The sequence below is a fragment of the Cetorhinus maximus genome, chromosome 6, assembly GCF_964194155.1.
Source record: "Cetorhinus maximus chromosome 6, sCetMax3.hap1.1, whole genome shotgun sequence".
Lineage (NCBI taxonomy): Eukaryota > Metazoa > Chordata > Chondrichthyes > Lamniformes > Cetorhinidae > Cetorhinus > Cetorhinus maximus.
In genome coordinates this window covers 123265976-123291107 of record NC_135884.1, presented here as the reverse complement: position 1 = coordinate 123291107, position 25132 = coordinate 123265976, and the positions used below count along the sequence as shown (strand labels likewise).

General features: G+C 40.3%; 1 protein-coding gene across 1 annotated transcript in view; it reads left to right on the top strand.

The window, feature by feature from the left end:
* Positions 1-25132, top strand: part of klhdc4 (kelch domain containing 4) — a 99684-nt gene that overhangs the window by 35666 nt on the left and 38886 nt on the right. The window contains exons 6-7 of the mRNA XM_078544422.1: positions 5491-5583; positions 8540-8699. Coding sequence (XP_078400548.1) covers positions 5491-5583; positions 8540-8699 — 253 coding nt within the window. The remainder of the gene's footprint in view (positions 1-5490; positions 5584-8539; positions 8700-25132) is intronic.

Below are 25132 nucleotides of genomic sequence, written 5' to 3'. Positions count from 1 at the left end.
TAAGTCAGGATGGTGAGTGGCTTGGAGGGTACTTCCAGGTAGTGGTGTTCCCGTGTGTCTGCTGCACTTGGCCTTCTAGATGGTAGCGGTCATGGGTTTGGAAGGTGTTGTCCAAGGAGCCTTGGTGAGTTCCTGCATTGCATCTTCTAGATAGCTTATACTGCTACCACTATGCATTGGTGGTAGAATGAGTGAATATTTATGGGTGGAGTGCCAATCCAGCAGGTTGTTTTGTCCTGGATGGTGTCAGGCTTCTTGAATGTTGCTGGTGCTGCACTCATCCAAGCAAGTGGAGAGTATTCCATCACACTCCTGACCTATGCCTTGTAGATGGTGGACAGACTTTGGTGAGTCAGGGGGTGAGCTACCCATTGAAGGATTCCTAGCCTCGGACCTGCTCTTGTAGCCACAGTATTTATATGGCTAGCCTAGTTCAGTTTCTGGTCAATGGTAACACCCAGGATGTTGATAATAGAGGATTCAGCAATGGTAATGCCATTGAATATCAAGGGGCGATGGTTAGATTGTCTCTTTTTGGAGATGGTCATTGCCTGGCACTTGTGTGGAGCGAATGTTACTTGCCACTTGACAGCCCAAGCCTGGATATTGTCCAGGCCTTGCTGCATTTGTACGTGGACTGCTTCAGTATCTGAGGAGTCACGAATGTTGCTGAACATTGTGCAGTCATTGTCGAACATCCCCACTTCTGACCTTATGGAAGGTCATTGATGAAGCAGCTCAAGTTGGTTGGGCCTAGGACAGTATCCTGAGGAGCTCCTGCAGCAATGTCCTGGAACTGAGATGATTGACCTCCAACAACGACAACCATCTTCCTTTATGCTAGGTATCACTTCAACCATCGGAGAGTTTTCCCCCGAATTCCCATTGACTCCAGCTTTTCTAGGGCTCCTTGATGCCACACTCAGTCAAATGCTGCCGTGAAGTCAAAGGCAGTCACTCTCACCTCACCTCTGGAGTTCAGCTCTTTTGTCCATGTTTGAACCAAGGCTTTCATGAGATCAGGAGCTGAGTAACCCTTTCGGAACACAAACTGATCATCAGTGAGCAGTTTATTGGTAAGCAAATACTGCTTGATAGCACTGTTGATGACCCCTTCCATCACTTTACTGATGATCGAGAGTAGACTGATATGGCGGTAATTGGCCGGGTTGGATTTGTCCTGTTTTTTGTGTACAGGACATACCTAGGCAATTTTCCACATTGCTTGATAGATGCCAGTGTTGCAGCAGTACTGGAACAGCTTGGGTAGGGCATGGCAAGTTTTGGAGCACAAGCCTTCAGTACTATTGCCGGAATATTGTCAGGGCCCATAGCCTTTGCAGTATCCAGTGCTTTCAGCCATTTCATGATATCACATGGAGTGAATCGAATTGGCTGGAGACTGGCATCTGTGATGCTGGGGACCTCCGGAGGACGCCGAGATGTATCATTCATTGTTTGCACGTCAAGCTAGGATTCCTAAACTTAGGAAAGTCGTCTGTTCAGGTTATTGAGGGAGTTCGTTTGGGAGCAGTGGCAGTGATTGTTGTTCTCTTGTGGGTGCTCTCTACAGCAAAAAATACTGGTGAGCTTAACATTGTTTTATAATATTGGAACCTTGCTAATCTCATTTGTGATTTTTTTTTTGTTATTCTCTAGATAGGTTTGAAAATTATGTGGAGCGATATAAATTTGATTGCTCCATCCCCAAGCAAAAGAAGTGCAGCTTCTATTAGTGGGTTATTGGATGACATTTAAGTGCCAAATATTTGTGCAGTAAAGTCTTCCATAATGGCGATGAGAATGTAAAACTTACTGCCACATGGAGCATTTGGAGCAGATAACATTGATGCATTCAAGGAACACTGGATGCACACATGAGGGAGGGGATAGAGGGATATGGAGGTAAGGTCAAAAGTGGGAAGAGGCTCATGTAGACTATAAAAGCTGAAGTAGACCAGCTAAGCTGAATGACCTGTTTCTGAGCTGTGGATTCTATGTAATCTGCAATACAGTTTTACTGTATTTAAATAAAGTCCTCTAAAAGTTCCAAATTGTCACTTTGCCATACATTTTTAGATAGCTGTAATCTTGTCTCCTAGACAGACTGTGGATGTTACAAAACTGCCTATTGGAAATTCCTTGTCCCTGTTCAATGTAGTGCAGTTTACTTCCATTTAGATTTGAATAAATGCAGTACCAACATCAGAACATCAGTATTGCTGAAGCCTGTTTAAATATTTGAATTACTGTTCTTTGTCAGTCCCTTAAGTTGCTTGGAGAAACCTCGCATTGGAACAAGTTCAGGCCTCCAGGAGATGTGTGGGCGGTTAACAGCCATGAAGACTTGTTTGGTTGGAAATAATATAAAAATAGCTTGTAATTTGATATGATTCGGAGCTGTTTCCGGTTGGCTGTTGAAAATTGTTTGCATTGCCATCAGCTGCTTGACAATGCTGCACTAATTGCATTGTTCCTGAAAAATACAAGCAACTGAACGCATACAATACTGGATTACTACCAAGGAAAAATAAACATTAAAAAAAATCAAGCAAAATAATTTTTAAAATGCTATTCCATGAACTGAAAAAAAAATCATACAGGTTAAGAAGACTGGAAGATGTTCACAATGGGGTAGAGTTTCTACTCCTTCACACCTGTAGTTTATGATGCATCTGATAGCATAATCCAGTCTGAATTGACCAAACCAGTGTGAAAGTTCAGGGAACTTCAGATGTAAATGAGCTATGCCCAAAAAGACTTGGGCTTGAGTTTCTGCAATCTTTTATGTGGATTCAAGATTCAAATCACTTGGACCAGGTCCTGTCAACAACACTGGCCACATCAATGTTGTGAGTTTCTGTTGTTTGCGTTGGCTCAAAAAGTCTCTTCGGATTGTGCTCATTTTCTTAGGTGCACAGGTACTAGTTGGCAAAATTTGTCAATTTGCTAAGGAACCAACTGACGTGCACCAATGAGAATAGTGGATGATTCAATATAGTTTTCTATAACTCATTTTCGTTAATTTTAAATCCGCTTACAGGTAGGGCTGAAAACTCATTAATTTTTTTTGTGATAAACCTGTTTTTAGCTGTATTAGTAAAACTGAATCAGGCTATCACTCTTAATACATCAAGGTATACTTTTTCGCAGTCGGCTTCCTTTTAACTCTGGTTAACAGGTTCATTAAAAGCCTTAATTGGCTGCCTGCTCATTGGGGCTGGTAGCTCTGCCAGCCTCAAACCCACCTTGGCAAAAATGGCCAGCACCGGGTGGGGGTGTGTTGCAGGGAGCACATCATTGCAGGGAGAGGGAGTTCTGAAAAATGGCATGCTGGTCATCGATGGTATTTTTGGGACCTGACTGTCTTTGTTCCCAACCTTGGCGGGGCCCAAGAGCTTTGCTCGGGATGTGGGCGTGACAGACTCTGAAGTTTTACATTTTTTGAGGTAAGGTCAGATAGAGCCACCCTATAGCTGTTTTACAGGGACTAGGGCAATTAACTTGGGGCCAGGGCTGAAAAAGTGGGCCAAAAGACATTAGTTATTGAGTGTGGCTCGGGTTGAAGGGGATATTTTTAAACTCATGGTCGATGCTTGTGGTGGGGTGACAGGCAAAGAGATTTCCGGCCAGTAGAGCCAGTATAGCTGGGATGAAGGAATCAGAAGGTTCTACAACAACAACTAGCAGCGAGAGGGATAATTATAGTGCAACCAAATGTTGACACTGTCCCATTGTAAAATGTTTATATAGTTTAAATGTTGACCTCCAAGCATTATTGAGATATTGTGACTCAGAAATTAAGGGTAATTTGGTCATTAAGGGTTACTTTAATGGTCTGTTTGTTTGACACTTTTATAAGGTTGTAGGAACACCAGTTTTTTTCTCAAAGAATTATGAACAGATGTTTTTCTTCTCGAAGCATTTTCACACATGTCATTCTTATTACAGGGTTCATTGATTCTATACATAGTGTATACTGTGTGAATGGGCATGGAAGGGCCATGAGTTGGCCTGGATGGTATCAGGGGCCATTGGGTGGTGAGTGTGAATTGGCATGAGGGCATGGAGGTGGCATGGGGAATGGGTGGGGGGTGATGGGGTGTGAAGGATGAGGACTAGAGGGACTAAAATGTAACCAAACAACTGGGCCGAAGTCCAAGAGAACTGAGGCGGGCCTTTCAGGGTCTTGGCACCGACTGCCCCTGTGGCCGTCTCCAATTGGCTTCTGGGGTGATGGGACCAACTCCATCCCCCACCCGCTCCCCCCAGAGTGAAGATTGTGCCATTCAGGGCACTTTCTACCAAGGCGGGTGTGACAAGCTGGGAAATTTCCTGACTCCAGTTACCCACCTCAGGAGCAAAAATCCGGGCTTAGATTTTTTGTTTAGCACAATATGATTGCTAAAATTTGCTGTTAAAACAGATGAGATTTATATAATTTAGTTAACTGCTTTTCTCTAAATATGTCCAAGTCTAACCAGTGATCTCAATGGAAAAAAGAAAGCCCACTGGATGCAGAACAGAGATGGTAGAACTGGGAGAAGCCGATATTCTGGAGATGTACAACCCTTGTAATAATAACTGTGCCTATGAGATTTCTGCCATTCTTAAGATTTTACATGCAAAGGTCCATAGTCGTTTTGGCTGGGTGAAAAAGATTTGTGCTATTCATTATTTAAAGCAAAGCTGTAAATATCGATGTAAAGAATACATTTACATTCTTGCTATAAATATCGAGTAGTGGAAATTATCCCCCTTGGCGGCATCATACTTTCCAACAGGAAGTCTTTTCACTTGGGGGGTAGATTTTTTTTTTCCGACAAGCCACCTGAGTTGCACTGTTATGGATAGTATTACAGCTAAACAGTTACTCAATATGCATGAATGATTTTTGTCATTAAAGACAGCAAAGCATACACATTGAAGTCAACCTGCAAATCCTTCTAACACGCTTATGGCGGACGGTAAGAGCGGGAGAGACTCCTGGTCAGCCATTCTTGATGCAGAGTGGCACCCCTCAAGCTATAGCCTCTGCCTTCAAGCTTGTGACTGTTCCAGGAAAGACAAGCTACAGAAAACAGATGTAGGCATGCACTTCGTCCCTAGACATGGGAAGTCTTCTAAGTCTTAAGTTCTAAGTTATAAGCACCCCTCCTACCTGTGTAAATACTTGGTATGGGTACCGCACACAATAAAGCTGTTGTATCCAACCAGAATTCCCACAGGTGAATAAACAACATAGAAACGAAGGGTTAAATTTTTCATATTAAGAGCCAAATGACATGGTTACAATGTAAAATGGTGAAGAAATCCTCTCTAATATGATTCCTCAATGATTTTCTTTAAAGGCTTCCTTTACATTTGTATTCTTTACATCTGTTGTTGAATCTTAGGCACAGCTTGTGGGCTGGAAGCTGTTAAGGGTATTTTGGCTTTACTATGTTTTATGACACTTTAACTGTCCTGTAACTATTTTGTCATTAATAGGGCAACAGGTGGACCATCGGGTAGAAGTGGACATCGGATGGTTGCTTGTAAGAGACAGATCTTGGTGTTTGGTGGATTCCATGAAAGTACAAGGTACGTTACATGCTGTGATTACAATTCTAGGTAAAACATCTGTTTAACACACCAGTAGCCAAACCAGTTATGTATATTAATGAATTGATTTAAAAAAAATCATAAAGTATACTTAATAGTTTCAGCACTGTCGGAGCTTGCAATTGTTTTGGTCCATTCCACCACAGTCTTAGATTTTTAGTCTTTGTTCTGCAACAATGACATATCAAAAGCTACAAGTCAAGTGAGAAGTGACAGTCTAGTATGGAGTTGACATGAATGTTAAACAGGTTTGAGAATGGTGTTTTAATTATTTGCAATGTGAGACAATTGTCCAACTGGTGTGATTGACTTATCCAATGGGGATATTAAAGTGCCCATAATTTATTCAGGTACAACAACCACTTGCAAGGTACACTCAAATCTGAGCATAGAACTAACCAGGAAATACATTACAAATATACAAAAGGAATGTAGAACCACCTCAGCCCCTGTAGACTGAAATACCATTCACGTAATGACTGTGTAAGGAACTCTTCAACAGATAAGGCTTCCATCACCATAATATAAAACATATCTGCATGGATCTAGAAAGAGACACTATTCTGTTGTACCTTTTTTTTTGTAATCCAATGATTTTAAAATATAACACACAAAATACTTCTATTAAGCAACCAGAACCTTTTTTTCAGCAGGGACCATTACACCCAGATATAGTATGTGTTTGTCTTCCATCATTGGAGGCACTTGTCCTTTAAGGATGTTGTTGACAACGCCAGCATTTATTGGCCATCCCTAATTGCCCTTGAGAAGGTGATGGTGGATCGCCTTTTTGAACCACCGCAGCCCTTGTAGCGAAGGAGCTCCCACTATACTGTTCGGTACAAACTTCTAGGATTTTTCAGCCAGCAACAATGAAACAACGGCAATATTTGCTAGCAAGGATGGTGTTGACTTGGTGTGGAAATTTGGAGGTGTTGGAGTTCCCGAACAGCTGCTGCCATTTTCCCTCTATATGGTGGAAGCTGGAGGTGTTACCGAAGAAACTTTGCTAAGTTGCTGCAGCGCCCCCTATAGCTAGTACATGCTGCAGCGCCCCCTATAGCTAGTACATGCTGCAGTCACGGTAATCTGATGGTGGAGGAAGTGGATGTTGAGACCAGCAGATGGGATGCTGATCAGATCGAGTGCTTTGTTCTAGATAGTGTTGAGTTTCTTGAGCTGTAGCCATCTAGGCCAATGGAGAGTATTCCATCATACTTCTAACTCAGGCCTTATAGCAGATATAGAGGCTTGGGAGAGTCAGGAAGTAAGCCATTCACCACATAAAGGCTGAGAGAGAGAGAGAGTCAAGTGACCAGGGTAAGAGAGAGGGAGCAAGACAAGTGAAGGCAAAAATGAGAGATGACAACAGAAGTTGAAGGCAACAAGAGAGGAGACTGAGTGATGGGATGAGAGATATAGAAATTAAGAAAACGGAACTTGTGTTGTCCAGTGACTCCTTAATGTGAAATAGATTGGGAGTTGGACAGGACATTTGATCATGAATCGAACAGAATTTGGTCACGTGACCATTCCCTCATTATTACATATGATTTGGTCCATTGTCCCCAAAAAAGCCGGACATCCCTGCTGTACTCATTGCATGTGAGTGTAACAAAAAGTCTGTTAGGTGACCTAGCTTGAGCTTATTCTTCATTTTCTGAAGGTGTCTTCATGTTGTCATCTGATAATTCCTGATGGAAATGCTCTGGACTTCAAGTGGAGGAAATAAAGTCTATATGCCCACAGTGTACTATAAAAACTTTGAGCTGATCAAGTGCCTTCTGTTGACTGTGTACTACCTGAAGGAAAGTTTTTCAAGGACAAATGTTCCACTAATGATTTATTTCAGGGGATTATACTATGATATCACTTCCTTGGGAGGAATTAATTACATTTGTGAAAGAGATAGACAGTTTATATCAACTGGCATTAATTGTGCAAGTCTCATTCAGAATAAACATATCCAGCACTACCTTTGCTGTGTCTTGCTCATGTAACAATGTAAGTTGCTGTTTCATTGCACAGAGGGATTGTGCAATCATGACTGTTATCAACATGTGGCTTTCATTGAAGTGCCCATTATTTTATTGGAAGTTGTGCTACATCATTTTTAACGCATGTTTTAACGGCTACATGTCTAACTGATTCTCAATAAAAGCTCAAGGTTGTCAGTGGGATTTATCAGATTTCTCAGTCAGAATTCAAGACTTTATTATATTTTCATAATACATAAAATAAGACTTAAAATACTGTCATAATATATGTTAATTCCTTTCATTGGAAAGAGTATTAAAAATAAGTGTTATCTATACTTCCCTTTCACCCAACCCCTGTGACCTCAAAAAGAATTGTAGTTCTCCCAAGAGCATTTTAAAATTTAGAAATGCTGTTCCAAATTTGGGGAAATACAATGAAAATGACCCTTAAAGTTAGGGCATTCCAACTATATCTGGTTAACATCAATGTGTAGCATGGAAAATATTGTTCTATAATCTACATTGACAGTAATGCAGATATAGTTGATTCATAGTCCTTAGCAAGAGTGAAATCATGAAGTTATAGAACTGTTTCAGTTTCACATAAGTATGGAGAAGTTATGCTTCCAGTAGGATAAAATTGAATGTTTTCCAATCTTTGTAGTAATAGGAATATAATACTATTGTTGCAAATATATGGTGACAGTTTGATACCCAGTGAATCTTCTCCAGGTTATTTCTAAGTGTTTTTCTATTTAAAGTGCTGTTTGCCTATTTTTAATCTCAGAATTGGCTTGTTCTATCTTGAAATTTACAAAACATTCTCTTTTCAAGGAAGAATTGATGTTTCAGTTTAACTGCAATTATAAATACAAATGCAGTTTTAAATATTACACTAAAAAGTTAGCTGCTCATTATTCAGACAGAAAAAGTTTAATAAACATTTTTTGTTTCAGGGATTTTGTTTATTATAATGACGTTTACTCCTTTAACCTGGATACACTCACGTGGTCAAAGTTATTTCCTTCTGGGACTGGTCCATGCCCTCGTTCAGGTTGTCAAATGGCTTCCACTGCAGATGGCAACGTGGTCATTTATGGAGGTTATTCAAAACAGGTAATTCATTCATTGTTAGGGCTCTCCTATTTGTTCGATTTAGCATAAAACAACACAAGAGATAGTTATATAGTAGTACCAATTGCCTTGAAAAATTTATAGACATCTAAGTAATTATCTTTTGACTGATTTGGTTAAAAATGTTTGATTAGGAAATAAATATTACTTGTATCACAGTTGAGATTCTGGATATTGAAAAACAAATTAAATTTTGCAATAGTCACTGATGATTAATACTTTCATCAATGGCTCAAATGCATTGGTTGGTAGTTAATAGCATTGGGAAAACTGATAAGGCCATTAGAGAAGGAAAATATAGTAAACTTGGGGAAAGCAGCAGTAGCCTTGGGATAGCGATTGATTGATGAAAATAATAGGCTTTCCTGATTAGAATTTGTTCCTATTTTAGTTACTGGTAGTCTGTAATTTGAATGTTTGGTAATTGATACTGCCATCTTTATGTAGCAGTATTATTTTCTCACCCCACGGTTAATTTAATTGAAGATTCAAATATAGACATGATGGAAAGTCCAGCAAATTTCAGGCAGGAAGGTGGTAAGAGCCCTCCAATTGGTGTCGCTGAGTTAGGCAAGGAAAAACTCTGAAACTCTGAAAAAATCCCGACTATAGTACTCAAAACATGTGCACCATGTCTAATAGGTGGATATCCATTTACTGAATCAGGCAGCAAGAAGACATTCTGTGAATCACAACTGTTTTATTGTTCAACCAAAGTTCAGCACAATTTCCAGTCTTCCCTTCTGGATCAATTCCCTGCCCAGAAGCAAAAACCTCCCTACTGTGGAAAAACCTAGCTCTTAAGTACAAGCTTCAATGAGCATCACCTGTTCTCAATTCACTCTGAAACTTGTCTTGGTTTACTCTTAAAGGGACCTGCCTTTCTAATATTGTCACACCAGAACTCTCAGCTCCCTTAGCCAAGCTGTTCCTGTAAAGCTATGACACTAGAATCTACTTATCAAAGTGTAAAACAGGATAACTATAATCTCATTGATGTCCTCCCAATGATTAGTAAATTGAATAGAATAGATGGTGGAAGGAGTTATCCTTTAAGGGACATCTACTCACCAATAATCTTAAGAAATGGAGATGGTTAATAAAGGTAGTGCAGTTGATGTGTATATTAACAAAGGAGGATGTATTTGAGAAATTAGGAAGCATAAAAACAGAGGAAGAGGAAGTACTTAAAAGCTTGGCAGCATTAAAATGGGGAAGCACATCAGTCTGGATGGAACACAACCTAGATTGTCGAGAGAAGTAAGAGTGGCCAAAGTTTTCCAGTTCTTCATAGATATGGAAGTGGACAGAAGACTGGAGGGTTGCAGATGTTCATCTGTGGTCATAGAGAGAGAGGAGAAAAGCAAAGTAACTCCAGGCCAGTCAGCCTAAAATGAGGGGTGAAAAACCTTTTGAGACAATAATCTAGGACAAAACTAATTGTCACTTGGAAAACCATTCGGTAAATCATGTTTGACGAACATGTTTGAGTTCTTCAGTGAGAAAGGATTGAGAGCCAGAGGGCACCAATTTAAAGTTATTGGCAAAAGCACCAGAGATGACATGAAGAAAAACTTTATTTATGCAGCTAGTGGATAGGCTCTGGAGGGTATGGTGGAGGCAGATTCAATCCTGGCTTTCGAAAGGGAATTGGATAATTATCTGAAGAGGAAAAACCTGCAGGGCTACAGGGAAAAGGCAGGAAAGTGGGGCTAGCTGAGTTGCTCTTGCAGAGAGCTGACACGGCCATGATGGGCCAAATGGCCTCTTTCTTTGTTTGTAACCTTTCTATGATTCTTTTAAGTAATGGAAGGGTTGATGAGAGTAGTATGATTGATGTTGTGTGTATGGATTTTAAAACTAAAGCCAAGAGATTAAAAGGGCAGCAGCAATATGGGTACAAAGTACAGAAAGCTGCAAGAAGAGGTGAATGGTTGTTTTACAGAGGAGAGGAGGATATGCGGTGATGTCCCTCAGGGATTACTATTAGGACCAGTGCTCTTTTTTATATATATATATTAATGACCTGGGCATTATTTCAAAGTTTGCAGATGAAACAACATTCAGACAAGTAGTTACCAATGAAGAAGATAGTAGCAAACTTAGGGGTAAAGATAAAGCCAGCAGCCACAGGCCAGTCAGTTTAATCTCACTGGTGGGAAGCTTTTAGAAACGATAATCAAAATTAACAGTCACTTGGACAAATGTGGATTAACTAAGGAAAGCCGGCATGGATTTGATAAGGGCAAATCATGTTTAACTAATTTAATTAAGTTTTTCATTGAGGTAACAGAGAGGATTGATGAGGGTATTAGAATTGATGTGTATATGGATTTCCAGAAGGTGTTTGATAAAGTGCTACATTAAAGGCTTATCAGCAAAGCTGAAGCCCAAGGTGAAATGGGCAAACACATGGCAGATGCAATTTAATGCAGAGGAGGGTGAAGAAATTTATTTTGGAAGGAAGAAAGAAGCGAAGCAATCTAAGCTAAATTATGCAATATATGTTGAATATATACAGGAGGATATGTTGATATCCAAACATACTCAAATGGAAAATTGTCCTTGTGAAAAATATGCTTTGGAGAATGAAACCGGGCAAAGAGAGAATTTTCATCTTTATCATAATTAAATCTGCTAGTGACTTAATGCGTTTCAATGCATTTTATATTGCTGTACATTCATACATGTGTCAAGAATTGATTTTAAAAGAGCTGTACTATTGGAGTTTACTGTTTGTTGCACAGTATATCTTTGAAAATTACCTGAATAAAATATTGTTTTGTTTTATACAAGATGATAGAGCAAAATACATTGTCACATGTTAATCTATGTTTTAGGGTTTGTTTAATGTCTTTTGCCAAAATGTAAGAACATAAGTTTATTGATTATTAAGTGTCATGAAGAGATACTAATGTGTACAATGTTATTGGAAATTATTTTTTAAATTGGAATTCTAGTGAGCGTCTGTGTCTAGGTGTGTTCCTGTCTGTGTCTTATTGGATTAAAGCCAGCCAGTCTGGGTGCTTTGATGTATAGTAGTTTTGACATGTTAATTGGGTGAACAGTAAGGTAAAGTGTTCATTTGCATTTGTTGAATAAACCATTCAAGACTGTGGGTAAAATCTTGCACCTAGCTAGAAGAAGCCAAACAATGAGTTTATTTTTTCAGCTTACTAATAAAATTGTGCTATGAAAGGGGTTTTATTGTTAGACGAGCTGAAGTTCAATAGACCTAGTGATACAATGGAAAATTTACATTCAAAGGGAAAGCTAGGTATATAAAAGAAAGGAGTTTGTATGTGTGAGGTATGCCTAAGGAGCCTGTATGCCTCCAACCAACATGCAAAGGAACCTCATTCGGAATTCGTACGGTCAAATGTGTTTTGCCTGGTGTCTACTTAAAGTCTATGGGTTGCTGTTGCCTTAGTGGAGATTTGCCTGGGGGTGATTAATTTGGGGATTTGTTAAAAAATTATTATAGTAGTAATTTGTAGCCATGTGTATGTGTTTAATCTGTTGTTAAATTAATAAATGTTTAATTTAGTTTTATATAAAAACCACGAGACTCGATCTTATTCCTACTGAATTCAAAGTTTGCATCTCGAAATTACAAATTGCAAAAATGGATTATGACAGTTGTTTCAAGTTTCCCTCTTGTGTCATAATATAAAGTAATACTATGCAACCTTAGTGAACAGGCAGATGCCAAACAAATTAACCTATGTCTGTTTGTCTTGATCTTAATATGAACTTGCATACAAATTAGGAGCAGACATAGGCCATTCAGCCCCTCGAGCCTGCTTTGCCATTCAGAAAGATCTGTTTGTGGCCTTGACCACATATTCCCACCTACCCCCAATAAACTTTGACTCCCTTGTTAGTGAAGAATCTGTCTACCTCTGTCTTAAAAATATTCAAAGACCTTGCCTCCACCGCTCTCTGGGGAAGAGAGTTCCAAAAACTCACGACCCTCTGAGAGAAAAAGTTTCTCCTCATCTCTGTCTGAAATGTGAGACCCCTTATTTTTAAACTGTGTCCCTGAATTCTAGTTCTCCCCCACAAGGGGAAACATCCTTTCAGCATCCACCCTGGGAAGTACCCTTGTATGTTTCAATAAGATCACCTCTCATTCTTCTAAACTCCAATAGATACAGGCCCAACCTTTCCTCACAAGATAACCCTGCTCCCCATCTCAGGGATCAATCAAGTGAACCTTTTCTGAACTGCTAATGCATTTATATCCTTTCTTAAGGAGACCAAAACTGTATACACTACTCCAGATATGGCCTCACCAATGCCCTGTACAACTGCAGCAAAGCATCCCTACTTTTATATTACATCCCCTTGCAGTAAATGACAACATTCCATTTGCCTTCCTAATCACTTGCTGATACCAACTTTTTGTGATTCATGTGCCAGGACACCAAGATCTCTCTGTACCTCAAGAGTTCTGCAATCTCTCTCCATTTAAATAATATGCTGCTTTTCTATTCTTCCTGCAAAGTGGACAATTTCACATTTTCCCACATTATACTCCATCTGCTAAATTTTTGCCCACTCACTTAACCTACCTATATCCCTTTGCAAATTCCTTACGTAGTTTTCATATTTTCCTACCTATGTTTGAATCATCAGCAAATTTAGCCACCATACATTCAGTCCCTTCATCCAAGTCATTGATATAAATTGTAAATAGTTAAGGCCCCAGTACTGATCCCTGTGACACTCGTCACATCTCGCCAACTTGAAAGTGATCCACATATGCCTACTCTCTGTTTCCTATTAGTTAACCAACCCTCTGTCCCTGCTAATTTGTTACCCCCTACACTGTGAGCTCTTATTTTGCATAGTAACCTTTGATGTGGCACCTTGTCAACTGCCTTCTGAAAATCTTAAGTACAGCACAACCATGGGTTCCCCTTTATCCATGTTGCTTGTTACTTCCTCAAAGAACTCCAAGAAATTAGTCAAACGTGATTTCCTTTCGCAAAACCATGTTGACTCTGCCTGATTGCATTGAGATTTTCGTAGTGCCCCGCTATAACCTCCTTAATAATAGATTCCAGCATTTTCCTTGTGACAGATGTTAAGCTAACTGACCTGTAGCTTCCTGCTTTCATTCTTCCCGTGATAGGAAAAGGATGATTCTGGATAGATGAGAAAAAACATTCTGCCAGAGCAATCCATGTTAGTTTATTTTTTTTTATCACCATACTGATGATCCCTCTCTAGATCACAATTTCATATGCAGGACCTTGGAAATCACAGGTGAAAGCTCAGCCACAGTTGTAAACTTTACATGTGACACAACTGACAGAAGATAATAGCAGATGCTATTCATTGTATATCTTAATGATGACACGGTTGCAGAACCTCCTGCATTTCTAATTGGGCTCAAGTACTTTCTCATTAGCATTTTTAGCTTTGTATACATTAATATATTTTAGTCTGAATATCTTTCTTTTCCAGTTAGCTACTCTTCATTTGTGAACAAAATTAGCTTGATAATAGGTTAAAGCAGAACCTGGATGCAACACTGGGATAGTAGAAAAAACAGCCTCTTACTAAATGTCTTGAAAATCATCAGTGAAGCAGAGATAAACTTTAGTCCCCATTATAAATTCCCCTGTTTCCGACTGTAAGGGACCTACATTTGCCTTCACCAATCTTCACATACCTATAGAAACTTTTACAGTCAGCTTACTCTCGTACTCTATTTTCCCCTTCTTAGTCAACCCCTTGGTCCTCCTTTGCTGAATTCTAAACTGCTCCCAATCCTCAGGTCTGTTGTTTTTTCCAGCCAATTTGTATGCCTCTTCCTTGGATCAAATACTATCTCTAATTTCCCTTGTAAGCCATGGGTTGGCCACCTTTTCCTGTTTTACTTTTGCGCCTGACAGGAATAAACAATTGTTGCAGTTCACCCATGTGCTCTTTAAATGTTTGCCATTGCCTATCCACTGTCATCCCTTTAAGTAATATTTCACAATCCTTCATAGCCAACTCGTGCCTCATACCATCATAGTTTCCTTTATTAAGATTCAAGACCCTAGTCTCAGAATCAACTACGTCACTCTCTATCTTGATGAAGAATTCTATCATATTATGGTCGCTCATCCCCAAGGGGCCTCACACAACTAGGTTGCCAATTATTCCTATCTCATTACACAATACCCATTCTAGGATGGCCTGTTCTCTAGTTGGTTCCTCAATGCGTTGGTCCAGAAAACCATCCCACTCCAATATCCGCTACGATATTGTTACTAATTTGATTTGACCAATCTATATGCAGATTAAAGTCACCCATAATTACCGATGTTCCTTTATTGCATATGTCTCTAATTTCCTGTTTAATGCCATTCCGAACATCACCACTACAGTTTGGGGGTCTATATACAACCCCCACTAACGGTTTTTGCCCCTTAGTGTTTCTCAGCTCTACCCGTATAGATTCCACATCGTTGGAGCTAATATCATTCCTCACTATTGCGTTAATTTCCTCTTTAACCAGCAATGCCACTCCACCGCCTCCTCCTTTTTGTCTGTACTTCCTAAATACTGAATACCCCTGGATGTTCAGATCCCATCCCTGGTCACCCTGCAGCCATGTCTCCGTAATCCCGACTATATCAGACCTGTTTACATCTATTTGCGCGGTTAATTCATCCACTTTATTGCAAATGCTCCTCGCGTTAAGGCACAAAGCCTTAAGGCTTGCTTTTTTAACATTACTTGTCCTGTTCCCACCATTTTCCACTGAGGCCCTGTTTGATTCTTGCCCTTGATTTCTCTGCCTATCACTTTTCTTATTCCCCTTTCTGTCTTTTGTTCTTGTCCTTGATTTCCCCTCCTCTGACTCCTTGTATAGGTTCCCATCCCCTGCCATTTCAGTTTAAACCCTCCCCAACCACTCGAGCAAATGTTCCCCCTAGGACATCAGTCCCAGTCCTGCTCAGGTGTAACCCTTCCAGTTTGTACTGGTCCCACCTCCCCAAGAACTGGTCCCACCTCCCCAAGAACTGGTCCCACCTCCCCAAGAACTGGTCCCAATGTCCCAGGAATCTGAAACCTTCCCCCTCACGCCATGTCTTCAGCCACATATTCATCCGATATATCCTGCTATTTCTACTCTGACTAGCATGTGGCACTGGTAGTAATCCTGAGATGACTACTTTTGAGGTCCCACTTTTCAACTTACTTCCTAACTCCCTATATTCTGCTTTTAGGACCTCATCCCTTTTTTTACCTATGTCGTTTGTACCAATGTATACCACGACCACTGGCTGTGCACCCTCCCCCTTCAGAATGTCTGAGACCTCCTTGACCCTAGTGCCAGGGAGGCAACATACCATCCTGGAGTCTCATTTGCGGCCACAGAAACACCTATCTATTCCCCTTACAACTGAATCCCCTATAACTACTGCATTCCCACACTTTTTACTCCTACCCTGTGCAGCAGAGCCAACTGTGGTGCAACGAGTTTGGCTGTTGCTGCTTTCCCCTGAGAGGCCATTCCCCTCAATAGTATCCAAAGCAGGGAAATAGCCACAGGAGATTCCTGCACTGCCTGCCTAGTCGTCTTGCTCTGCCTGGTGGTCACCCATTCCCTTCCTGCCTGTGGCCTCTAAGCCTGTGGTGTGACCACCTCTTTGTATGTGTTATCCACGATACTCTCTGCCTTGCGGATGCCTCACAGTGTCCCAGCCGCCGCTCCAGCTCCGAAACCTGGGCTTCCAGGAGCTTCAGCTGGAGACACTTCCTGCACACATGCTGGCCCCGGGCACTGGAAATGTTCCCAGCTTCCCACATAGAGCAGGAGGAGCACACCACGGCTTTGAGCTCTCCTGCTATGACTTACCCCTTTAAATTAAATTAAACCTTTTGGAAGATACTTATTATCAAATAATATCAATTACTCTAGGGCCCTTCTTCCCTGCTCCTCGTTATTACAGAATATATCCCTTACAAACAATGAACCACAAAATAAGACCTTAAAAACTATAAGCGATAAAAGTAGTAAGTATCTACCCGACCGTACTCACGGTACTCAAAGGATCACCTCGTTCCCTCGTCACCAAACTCCCTCAGTCACCAAACTCCAACTTAAGCACTCTGCTGCAGCCCAAAGCAGCACTCCAGTGCAGATAAATTAACAGCGCAAATAGATATAAGTGGTTATGATATAGTTGCAATTACGGAGACATGGCTGCAGGGTGACCAAGGATAGGAAGTGAACATCCAGGAGTATTCAATATTTAGGAAGGACAGACAAATAGGGAAAGGAGGTGGTGTAGCACTGTTAGTAAAGGAGCAATGCGATAGTGAGGAAGAATATTGGCTCGGAAAATCATGATGTGGAATCTGTTTGGGTGGAGATAAGAAACACCAAGAGGCAGAAAACCTTAGTGGAGGTTGTCTACAGGCCCCCAAACAGTAATGGAGATGTATGGGAAGGTATTAAACAGGAAATTAGAGACGTGTGCAATAAGGGTACAACTGTAATCATGGGTGACTTTAATCTACATATAGATTGGACAAACCAAACTAGCAATAATACTGTGGAGGAGGATTTCCTGGAGTGTGTATGTTATGGTTTTTTAGACCAATACGTTGAGGAACCAACTAGAGAGCAGGCTATCCTAGACTGGGTATTTTGCAGTGAGAAAGGATTAATTAACAGTCTTGTTGTGCAGGGTCCGTTGGGGAAGAGCGACTATAAAATTGTAGAATTGTTCATTAAGATGGAGAGTGAAGAAGTTGAATCTGAAACTAGGGTCCTGAATCTAAATAAAGGGAACTACGAGGGTATGAGGCGCGAGTTGGCAATGATGGATTGGGGAACTTTACTAAAACGGTTGACGGCAGAGAGGCAATGGCTAATATTTAAGGAATGTGTGCATGAATTACAATAATTATTCATTTCTGTCTGGCACAAAAATAAAACAGGAAAGGTGGCTCAGCCATGGATTACAAAAGAAATTAGGGATAGTTTTAGATCCAAAGAGGAGACATATAAAACTGCCAGACAAAGCAGCAAGTCTGAAGATTGGGAGCAGTTTAGAATTCAGCAAAAGTGGACACAAAGATTGATCAAGAAGGGGAAAATGGAGTATGAAAGTAAACTTGCAGGGAACATAAAAACTGACTGTAAAAGCTTCTATAAATATGTGAAGAGAAAAAGATTAGCAAAGACAAATGTAGGTCCCTTGCAGTCAGAAATGGAGGAAATTATAATGGGGAACAAAGAAATGGCAGAAGAATTGAACAGTCGTTTGGTTCTGTCTTCACAAACGAGGACACAATTTCCAAAAATGTCAGGGAACCAAGGGTCTAGTGAGAGGGAGGCATTGAAGAAAATCAGTATTAATTTAAAAATGTGCTAGAGAAATTAATGGCTCTGGAGCAGCTCCTACAGATTGGAGGGTGGCAAATGTAACCCCACAATTTAAAAAAGGAGGGAGAGAAGAAACAGAATTACAGACCAGTTAGCCTAACATCAGTAGTGGGAAAAATGCTAGAGTCTATTATAAAAGACGTGGTAACAGAACTCTTGGAAAGCATTAATCGGATTGGACAAAGTCAGCATAGGTTTATGAAAGGGAAATCATGCTTAACTAATCTACTGGAGTTTTTTGAGGATGTAACTAGTAGAATAGATAAGGGAGAATGAGTGGATGTGGTGTATGTGGATCTCAAGAAGGCTTTTGATAAGGTCCCACATAAGAGGCTAGTGGACAAAATTAAAGCACATTGGATCAGGGGTAATATACTGGCATGGATTGAGAATTGGTTGACAGATTGGAAACAGAGAGTGGGAATAAATGGGTCTTTTCCCGGATGCAGGCAGTGACTAGTGGTATACCGCAGGGATCAGTGCTTGGGCCCCAGCTATTCACGTAATATATAAATGACTTGGATGAAGAAACCAAATGCAATATTTCCAAGTTTGCTGACGATACAAAACTGGGTGGGGTTGTGAGGAGGATTCAAGGTGATTTAGACAAGTGTGTGTGGGCAAACACATGGCAGATGCAGTATAACGTGGATAAATGTGAAGTAATACACTTCGGTGTGAAAAACAGAAAGGCAGAGTATTATTTAAATGGTGCTATATTGGGAAATGTGGTTGTACAAAGGGATCTGGGTGTCCTTGTACACCAGCCAATGAATGTAAACAGGCAAGGTGTAGCAAGCAATTAGGAAGGCAAATGGTATGTTGGCCTTCATAGCAAGAGGATTTGAGTTCAGAAGTAGGGATGTCTTACTGCAGTTATACAAGGCCTTGGTGAGATCACACCTGGAGTATTGTGTGCAGTTTTGTTCTCCCTACCTAAGAAAGGATATACTTGCCATAGAGGGAATGCAGCGAAGGTTCACTAGGCTGATACCGGGGATGGCAGGACTGTCATATGAGGAGAGACTGGTTCGACTGGGCCTGTATTCACTCGAGCTTAGAAGAATGAGAGGGAATCTGATTGAAACATATAAAATTCTAACAGGGCTAGACAGACTAGATGTAGGGAGGATGTTTCCCCTGGTTGGGGAGTCTAGAACCAGGGGCCACAGTCTCAGGATACGGGGCAGACAATTTAAAACTGAGATGAGGAAAAGTTTCTTTACTCGGAGGGTGGTCAATCCATGGAATTCTCTACCACAGAAAGCTGTGGAGGCCAGGTCACTGAGTATATTCAAGAAAGAAATTGATAATTTTTTGGATATTAAGGGAATCGAGGGCTAGGGAGAGAAAGTGGGAATGTGGTGTTGAGATAGAGGATCAGCCATGATCATATTGAATGGCGGAGCAGGCTCGAAGGACCAAATAGCCTACTCCTGCTCCTAGTTTCTAAGTTTCTATGAAAAACAGCAGCCTTTACAAACCGGCATATTATGCCAATATTGTGGCCCGAAATTTGGATCCAGAGCAAAATTTTAATTGGTGTTGGAGGCTAGACTTTTATGTAGCATTAAAGAAGTTTTTGGAGTCATAATTTTAATTATTGATCTTGGCACTCATCTAATATGATCAGTAACTTCAGGATTCACTTACCCTTCTGCCTGTCTCCAAACCTCGACTTTAGTTAATTGATTCTCTAAGCTGACTCTACCTTTACCATACCAACTCTATTCCACCATGGGACTCTGAGTTTAACTCTGAACTTCCACCTATTGTCTCCTCTCTCTTCCCCATTTATTACCAGGATATATCTCTACTAATCTTGCTATGTTACTACTCCTTTGTAACGAGCTTTCCTATGCCAAAAGCTCGTGCACGTTTAGGCTCACCCCAAACCGGCTCCTTCTGTTTCCTCTTTTTCCTTTATTCCTCTTAGGCTAGCGTCTTCTGTCATTGTGCCACCTTCCTTTTCTCCCTTCTTGGGTTTTCTGCCCTCTGACATCCCTACCGTAATCCTACATCCCTACCCCAATCCTACATCACTGCACAACCTTCCTACTCTGCTTCTGCTATCCCAGACTTGACTCCGTGTTTGTTTTGCCCACTGCTTCCCTCTATTCCTCTTTTGGCAGCCTCCGAAGGGCCTGCCAAGGCTCTTATTCCTGCCTCTTTATGAGCAGCAACTCCCGCTGCCCCACCTTACTCTCTAGCCAACCTTCTCTTGCAGTGTATTCGCTGAGTGCTAATCTTGCTGACCATTTGGAATTTGCCAGCGGATCACCTATCACCACTCCTCTGCACGTTTCTCCCAGAATACTTATTCACTTGTGAACAAAGCCCTTGCCGGTCATGAGCTTATTGTGGATGATTACATCGAAATCATGACCTTAACGGAGACCTGATTAGTGGATGATGACACTCCCCCACCCCCCCTTCCCCTCCATGAAGCTTTTTTTTACCTTTCATTGAAAATCCTTGTTTTCCATTACCCACCCAAGTGCCATGTCAGGTTTGTCAGCAAGATATCTCCACTTCTTTCCTACCTTACCATCTGCACCAAGTAACTTCTCATCCTCAGTGATTTCACTCCATTTCAATTCATCATGCTCTGTCTCCTCCAGGTTCACTGCGTTTCCTCCCCCACCCCCCCACCCCACGCAACCCCTTTAATCCCTTCCAACATATAAACTCCACTACCCATATTCATGGCCATCCCCTTAGCCTTGCCATTTCATGTGGCTGCTCTACAGCTATTATGTCAGTCACAGATAGGGCCATCTCTGATCACTTCCTTCTATCACGCTCCACTTATATCCCACTTCCTTCTTTGTCTGCCCCAGGAAAAAGTGTCCCCAAGTCACTTAACACTGCACTTCAAATTCCCAACTGTCTAGCCTTTAGCTCTTCATTCACCACAATTTCTGCGGGTACCAACCTGCTCAATCAGATCCTCACCTCCGCTTTGGAAGCCTTTGTCCACATTAAAACCATTATTCTCCCACACCCTGGTTGTTTTGCTGGTATGGCCGCCTTTTCTGATCCCTTGAATCTAAAGAGATGGACTTGAACACTTACAGCAGAAAATTGATTTAGTCAGTTGGAGAAGGACTGTGTGGTCAGCTGTGTCACAGGCTGCAGACAGGGTAAGAAAGATGAAGAGCAACAGTTTACCATGGTGGCAGTCGCACAGGATTTTATTAATCATTTTAGTAACAGCTGTTTCAGGACTGTGGGAAAGGTGAAAACCCTTCTTGCCATTCCAAAGCCCTTGAACATATTGTTGCCTCCCAAATCAGTGCCCATCTTTCCTGCAACTCCATTTTTAAATCCCTCCAATCATGTTTTGCCTAGCCATAGTTCTGTTGAAGGGTCATTCGGACTCGAAACGTTAACTGTGCTCCTCTCCACAGATGCTGCCAGACCTGCTGAGTTTTTCCAGGTGTTTTTGTTTTGGATTTCCAGCATCCGTGGTTTTTTGCTTTTAACTCCATCCCTCTTCCTGGCAACAGCCTGAAGCTGAACCAGACCATTTGCAATCTTGTATTTGACCCTGTAGCGAGCTTTCGACCATGTTTCTGTGCCTATTTCCACCTCTAACATTTTTCAACTCTGCTCGTACCTCGGTTCATCTGCTGCCAAAACCCTCAAGTGTGTCTTTGTTAACTCTGAACTAAACTATTTCAAAATTGCCCTGGCTAGCCTTCCATCTTCCACCCTAAATAAACTCAATTTTATCCAAAATTCTGTTGCCCATATCTTAACTTGCACCAAGTCCTGTTCACCCATCACCCCTGTATCCACTGACCTACATTGGCTCCGCTCTGTATAGGCTTGATTTTAAAATTCTCATTTCATTTTCAAACCCTTCCATGGGCTTAACCCCTCTTCCACCTCTGAGATTTGTGCACTCTTCCAATTCTGGCATCATGTGCTTCCTCGATTTTATTCCCTCTATCATTGGTGGCCATGCCTTTAGTTGTCCAGATCCTAAGCTCTGGAATTTCCTCCCAAAACCTTCTGCATCACCACCTCTCTATCCTTTAAGACACTCTTTAAACCTGTTCTTTTGTCAAACTTTGTTTAATAATGCTCCTGTGAAGCACCGTGGGACGTTTTAATGCATTAGAAGTGAAAGGTAAATGCAAGTTGTTATTAAAGACATTTCAATACATTTTAAAGTATTCAGTAGAACAATCTATTCTCATTTACAGCTGATTTTGATATTTTAACCACAAAGCAAACTGTGGTGTTCAACCAGAGTTCCTGTAAGTTATGATATTTAGTGCTAATCTAATTAAAATAACTGAAACAAATGTAATAGCTTTTCCCAATTCTATATAAAATTTTGGGAACTCTTCTGATTTTACTGAATGGTCGAGAAGTTAAAATACTTAAAATGACTGAAAATACTGGATGATAGAATGAGAATTTAATTACAAATGAGTTATGACCATATTAATAAACACATTGAGGGAAGTTTTTGTAAATGAAACAGGCAGGTTATTCAATTTAACAGAACCATTGCAGATGATGTAATAACCTGAGCGAGCTCGTCAATTAATTAGTGAACCTCATGCATGACACTCCATCTGTTTCATAAAGCAAACCACCATTGGTCTTTCTCTCTTCTGTTGCATTCTGTTTGGAATATTTCCCACTCTCTGCAGCACTTCTAAGTATTAATTATGACCAGCAACTTTAAATGCTGTTTTAAGAATAAACATAAATGCATGCCTGTCCACCTGGTTATGTGTTTTGTGCCTGTAGGGTAGTTAATCTGAATTACTGTTTGAAACAATGGTACATTTTGTGAATATCAACACAAAAATATCAGTCTTGAGAATTGAAACATATTAGTGCTTTATGACATCTTTGTTGTTTGGCAGATTTCTACATCACCTGTTAACTTGAATGATAGTCACTTCATAGGCTTTCAAAAAAAAACCCAAAGATTTTTGTTTAAAATGTGTGCATAGTACTGGATAGCCAGTGTTTGAAACATGCTTTAAAGCACATTTCTAGTGCTTATTATTAGAAAATGAAACAACTTGTCATAAAAATGAATGATATTTGTATACAATAGATTATCTGACTGTATCAGATTACATCAATCATTTTCATATTTAAGCTGAATTATTGCCTCTTTAAATTTAAATTAAATTCAGTCTAACAGTGTTTCTGAATCGCTTATTTGTTGTATATCACATTGTGTCATATTTGTGTATACAAGCTAAAGGGTACAATTTTAATTGGTTTGCAGCAACAGAATGACCTGGGATATACATAGACAAGTCTTTGAAGCTGCCAGGACAAGTTCATAAGGCTATTAAAAAGACATATGGGATCCTTGGTTTTATAAAGAAAGGCATGTGGGACCAAAGCAAGGCAGTCATTCTAATTTTTGGTTAGACCTCAGCTGAAGTGTTCAATTCTGCACACCACACAATTAGGAATGATGCCAAGGCCTTATAAAGGGTGCAGAAGAGATTTATTCAAAAGGTACCAGGGAGGAAAGACTTCAGTTATATTGAAGGACTAGCGAAACTTGAAATTGTTCTTTGTAGAGCAGAGAAGGCTAAGGGGAGATTTGATAGAGGTGTTCAAAATCATAAAGAGTTTTGATCGAGTAAATAGTGGCAGAAGAGTTGGTAGCAGAGGACAAAGGTTTAAGGGAGTTGACAAGTGAACCAGAAGGTTACATGAAGAAAACAAATTATGAAGCAAGCCGTTATGAACTGGAATGCACTGCATGAAGGAAAAAGCAGAGGAATGGGATTGTAGCTCTTTCAAAGAGCCAGTATGATGGGCCAAATGGCCTCCTGTGCTGTGTCACTGATAGAAATTGATTTGTTTCGGGATAATTGAATATTGAGCCTTTGGATACTGCTATACAGTAAAGCTCTTTTAGTAAAAATTGCAGCTTGTTGCACTAAGTAATAGGAGGATGAGACTTCACAGTGGATTTTTTTATCACAAAATTCTTGCGATGCAAGGAATATAAATATATAAAAGAGTTGTTAACAATGAAGTAAGAAAGAGCTTTCCATGGACTAGTATTTTCCATTTCGTATTTTAATGCTAGCAAAAAAATGTTATTACCAGCATTAAAATAATGCTGATTGAACCAACAATGTCATCTAAATTTATCATGCGTGGCTTTCACTTTCTAACAAAAGTATGTGTATTATAATAGAAGGAAAGAAAAAATTGTAAGGGAGAGAGAATCACAGTGACTTAGCATTGAAAAACTCCAGTAAAATAATATGAATGTAAGCTAGAAACAGAAAATGCTGGAAATACACAGCAGGTCTGTCTGCATCTGTGGAGACTGTGTGCTTAGGTCATTAACTCTGTTTCTCTCTCCACAGATGCTGCCAGTTCTGCCGAGTATTTCCAGCATTTTCTGTTTTTATTTCAGATTTCCAGCATCTGCCATATTTTGATTTAAATATGGGTCCCTGTGTTGTAACATGAGGAGAGCTCCCAGTTCTTTTTGAACAGCTGTATGTCAAGAAGCAAAGAGTTGACTGAGAGATGCTGACAGCTACAATTTTAAAAATCATTTGATAGTTCTGCAGAATACTATCACCCTTCAGGTAAAATCTTATGGCATTTACCATTTCTGCAGGGGATGGCAATATGGCAGACCATATGTTACCCCTACACTATTTTTGATTTGGTTGTTGCAAACTTGCAAGATGTATGCCCATAACTTTTTACATTTAGTTTACATTCTATTAGTCACACAGAAGGCAAGTATTTATCCCGCACAGATTTAAAATATTTGTATACTTTTTGTATTTCTATTTTTTAAAAGAGTTCCTCAGCCTTTTGTGGTATTTTTGTCATACGATAGATTGAATGTTGATAACCTCAGTACTTTTTGTATCAATTCTTTCATTTGAGAATTTGCTAAATTGTTCGCAAACGTTTCTAATGTTGCTATTGCTCATAATAATGTGTTAAACTAGCATATAGGCTTTGGGTTGAATTAGACACATGACATATAATCTTTCCC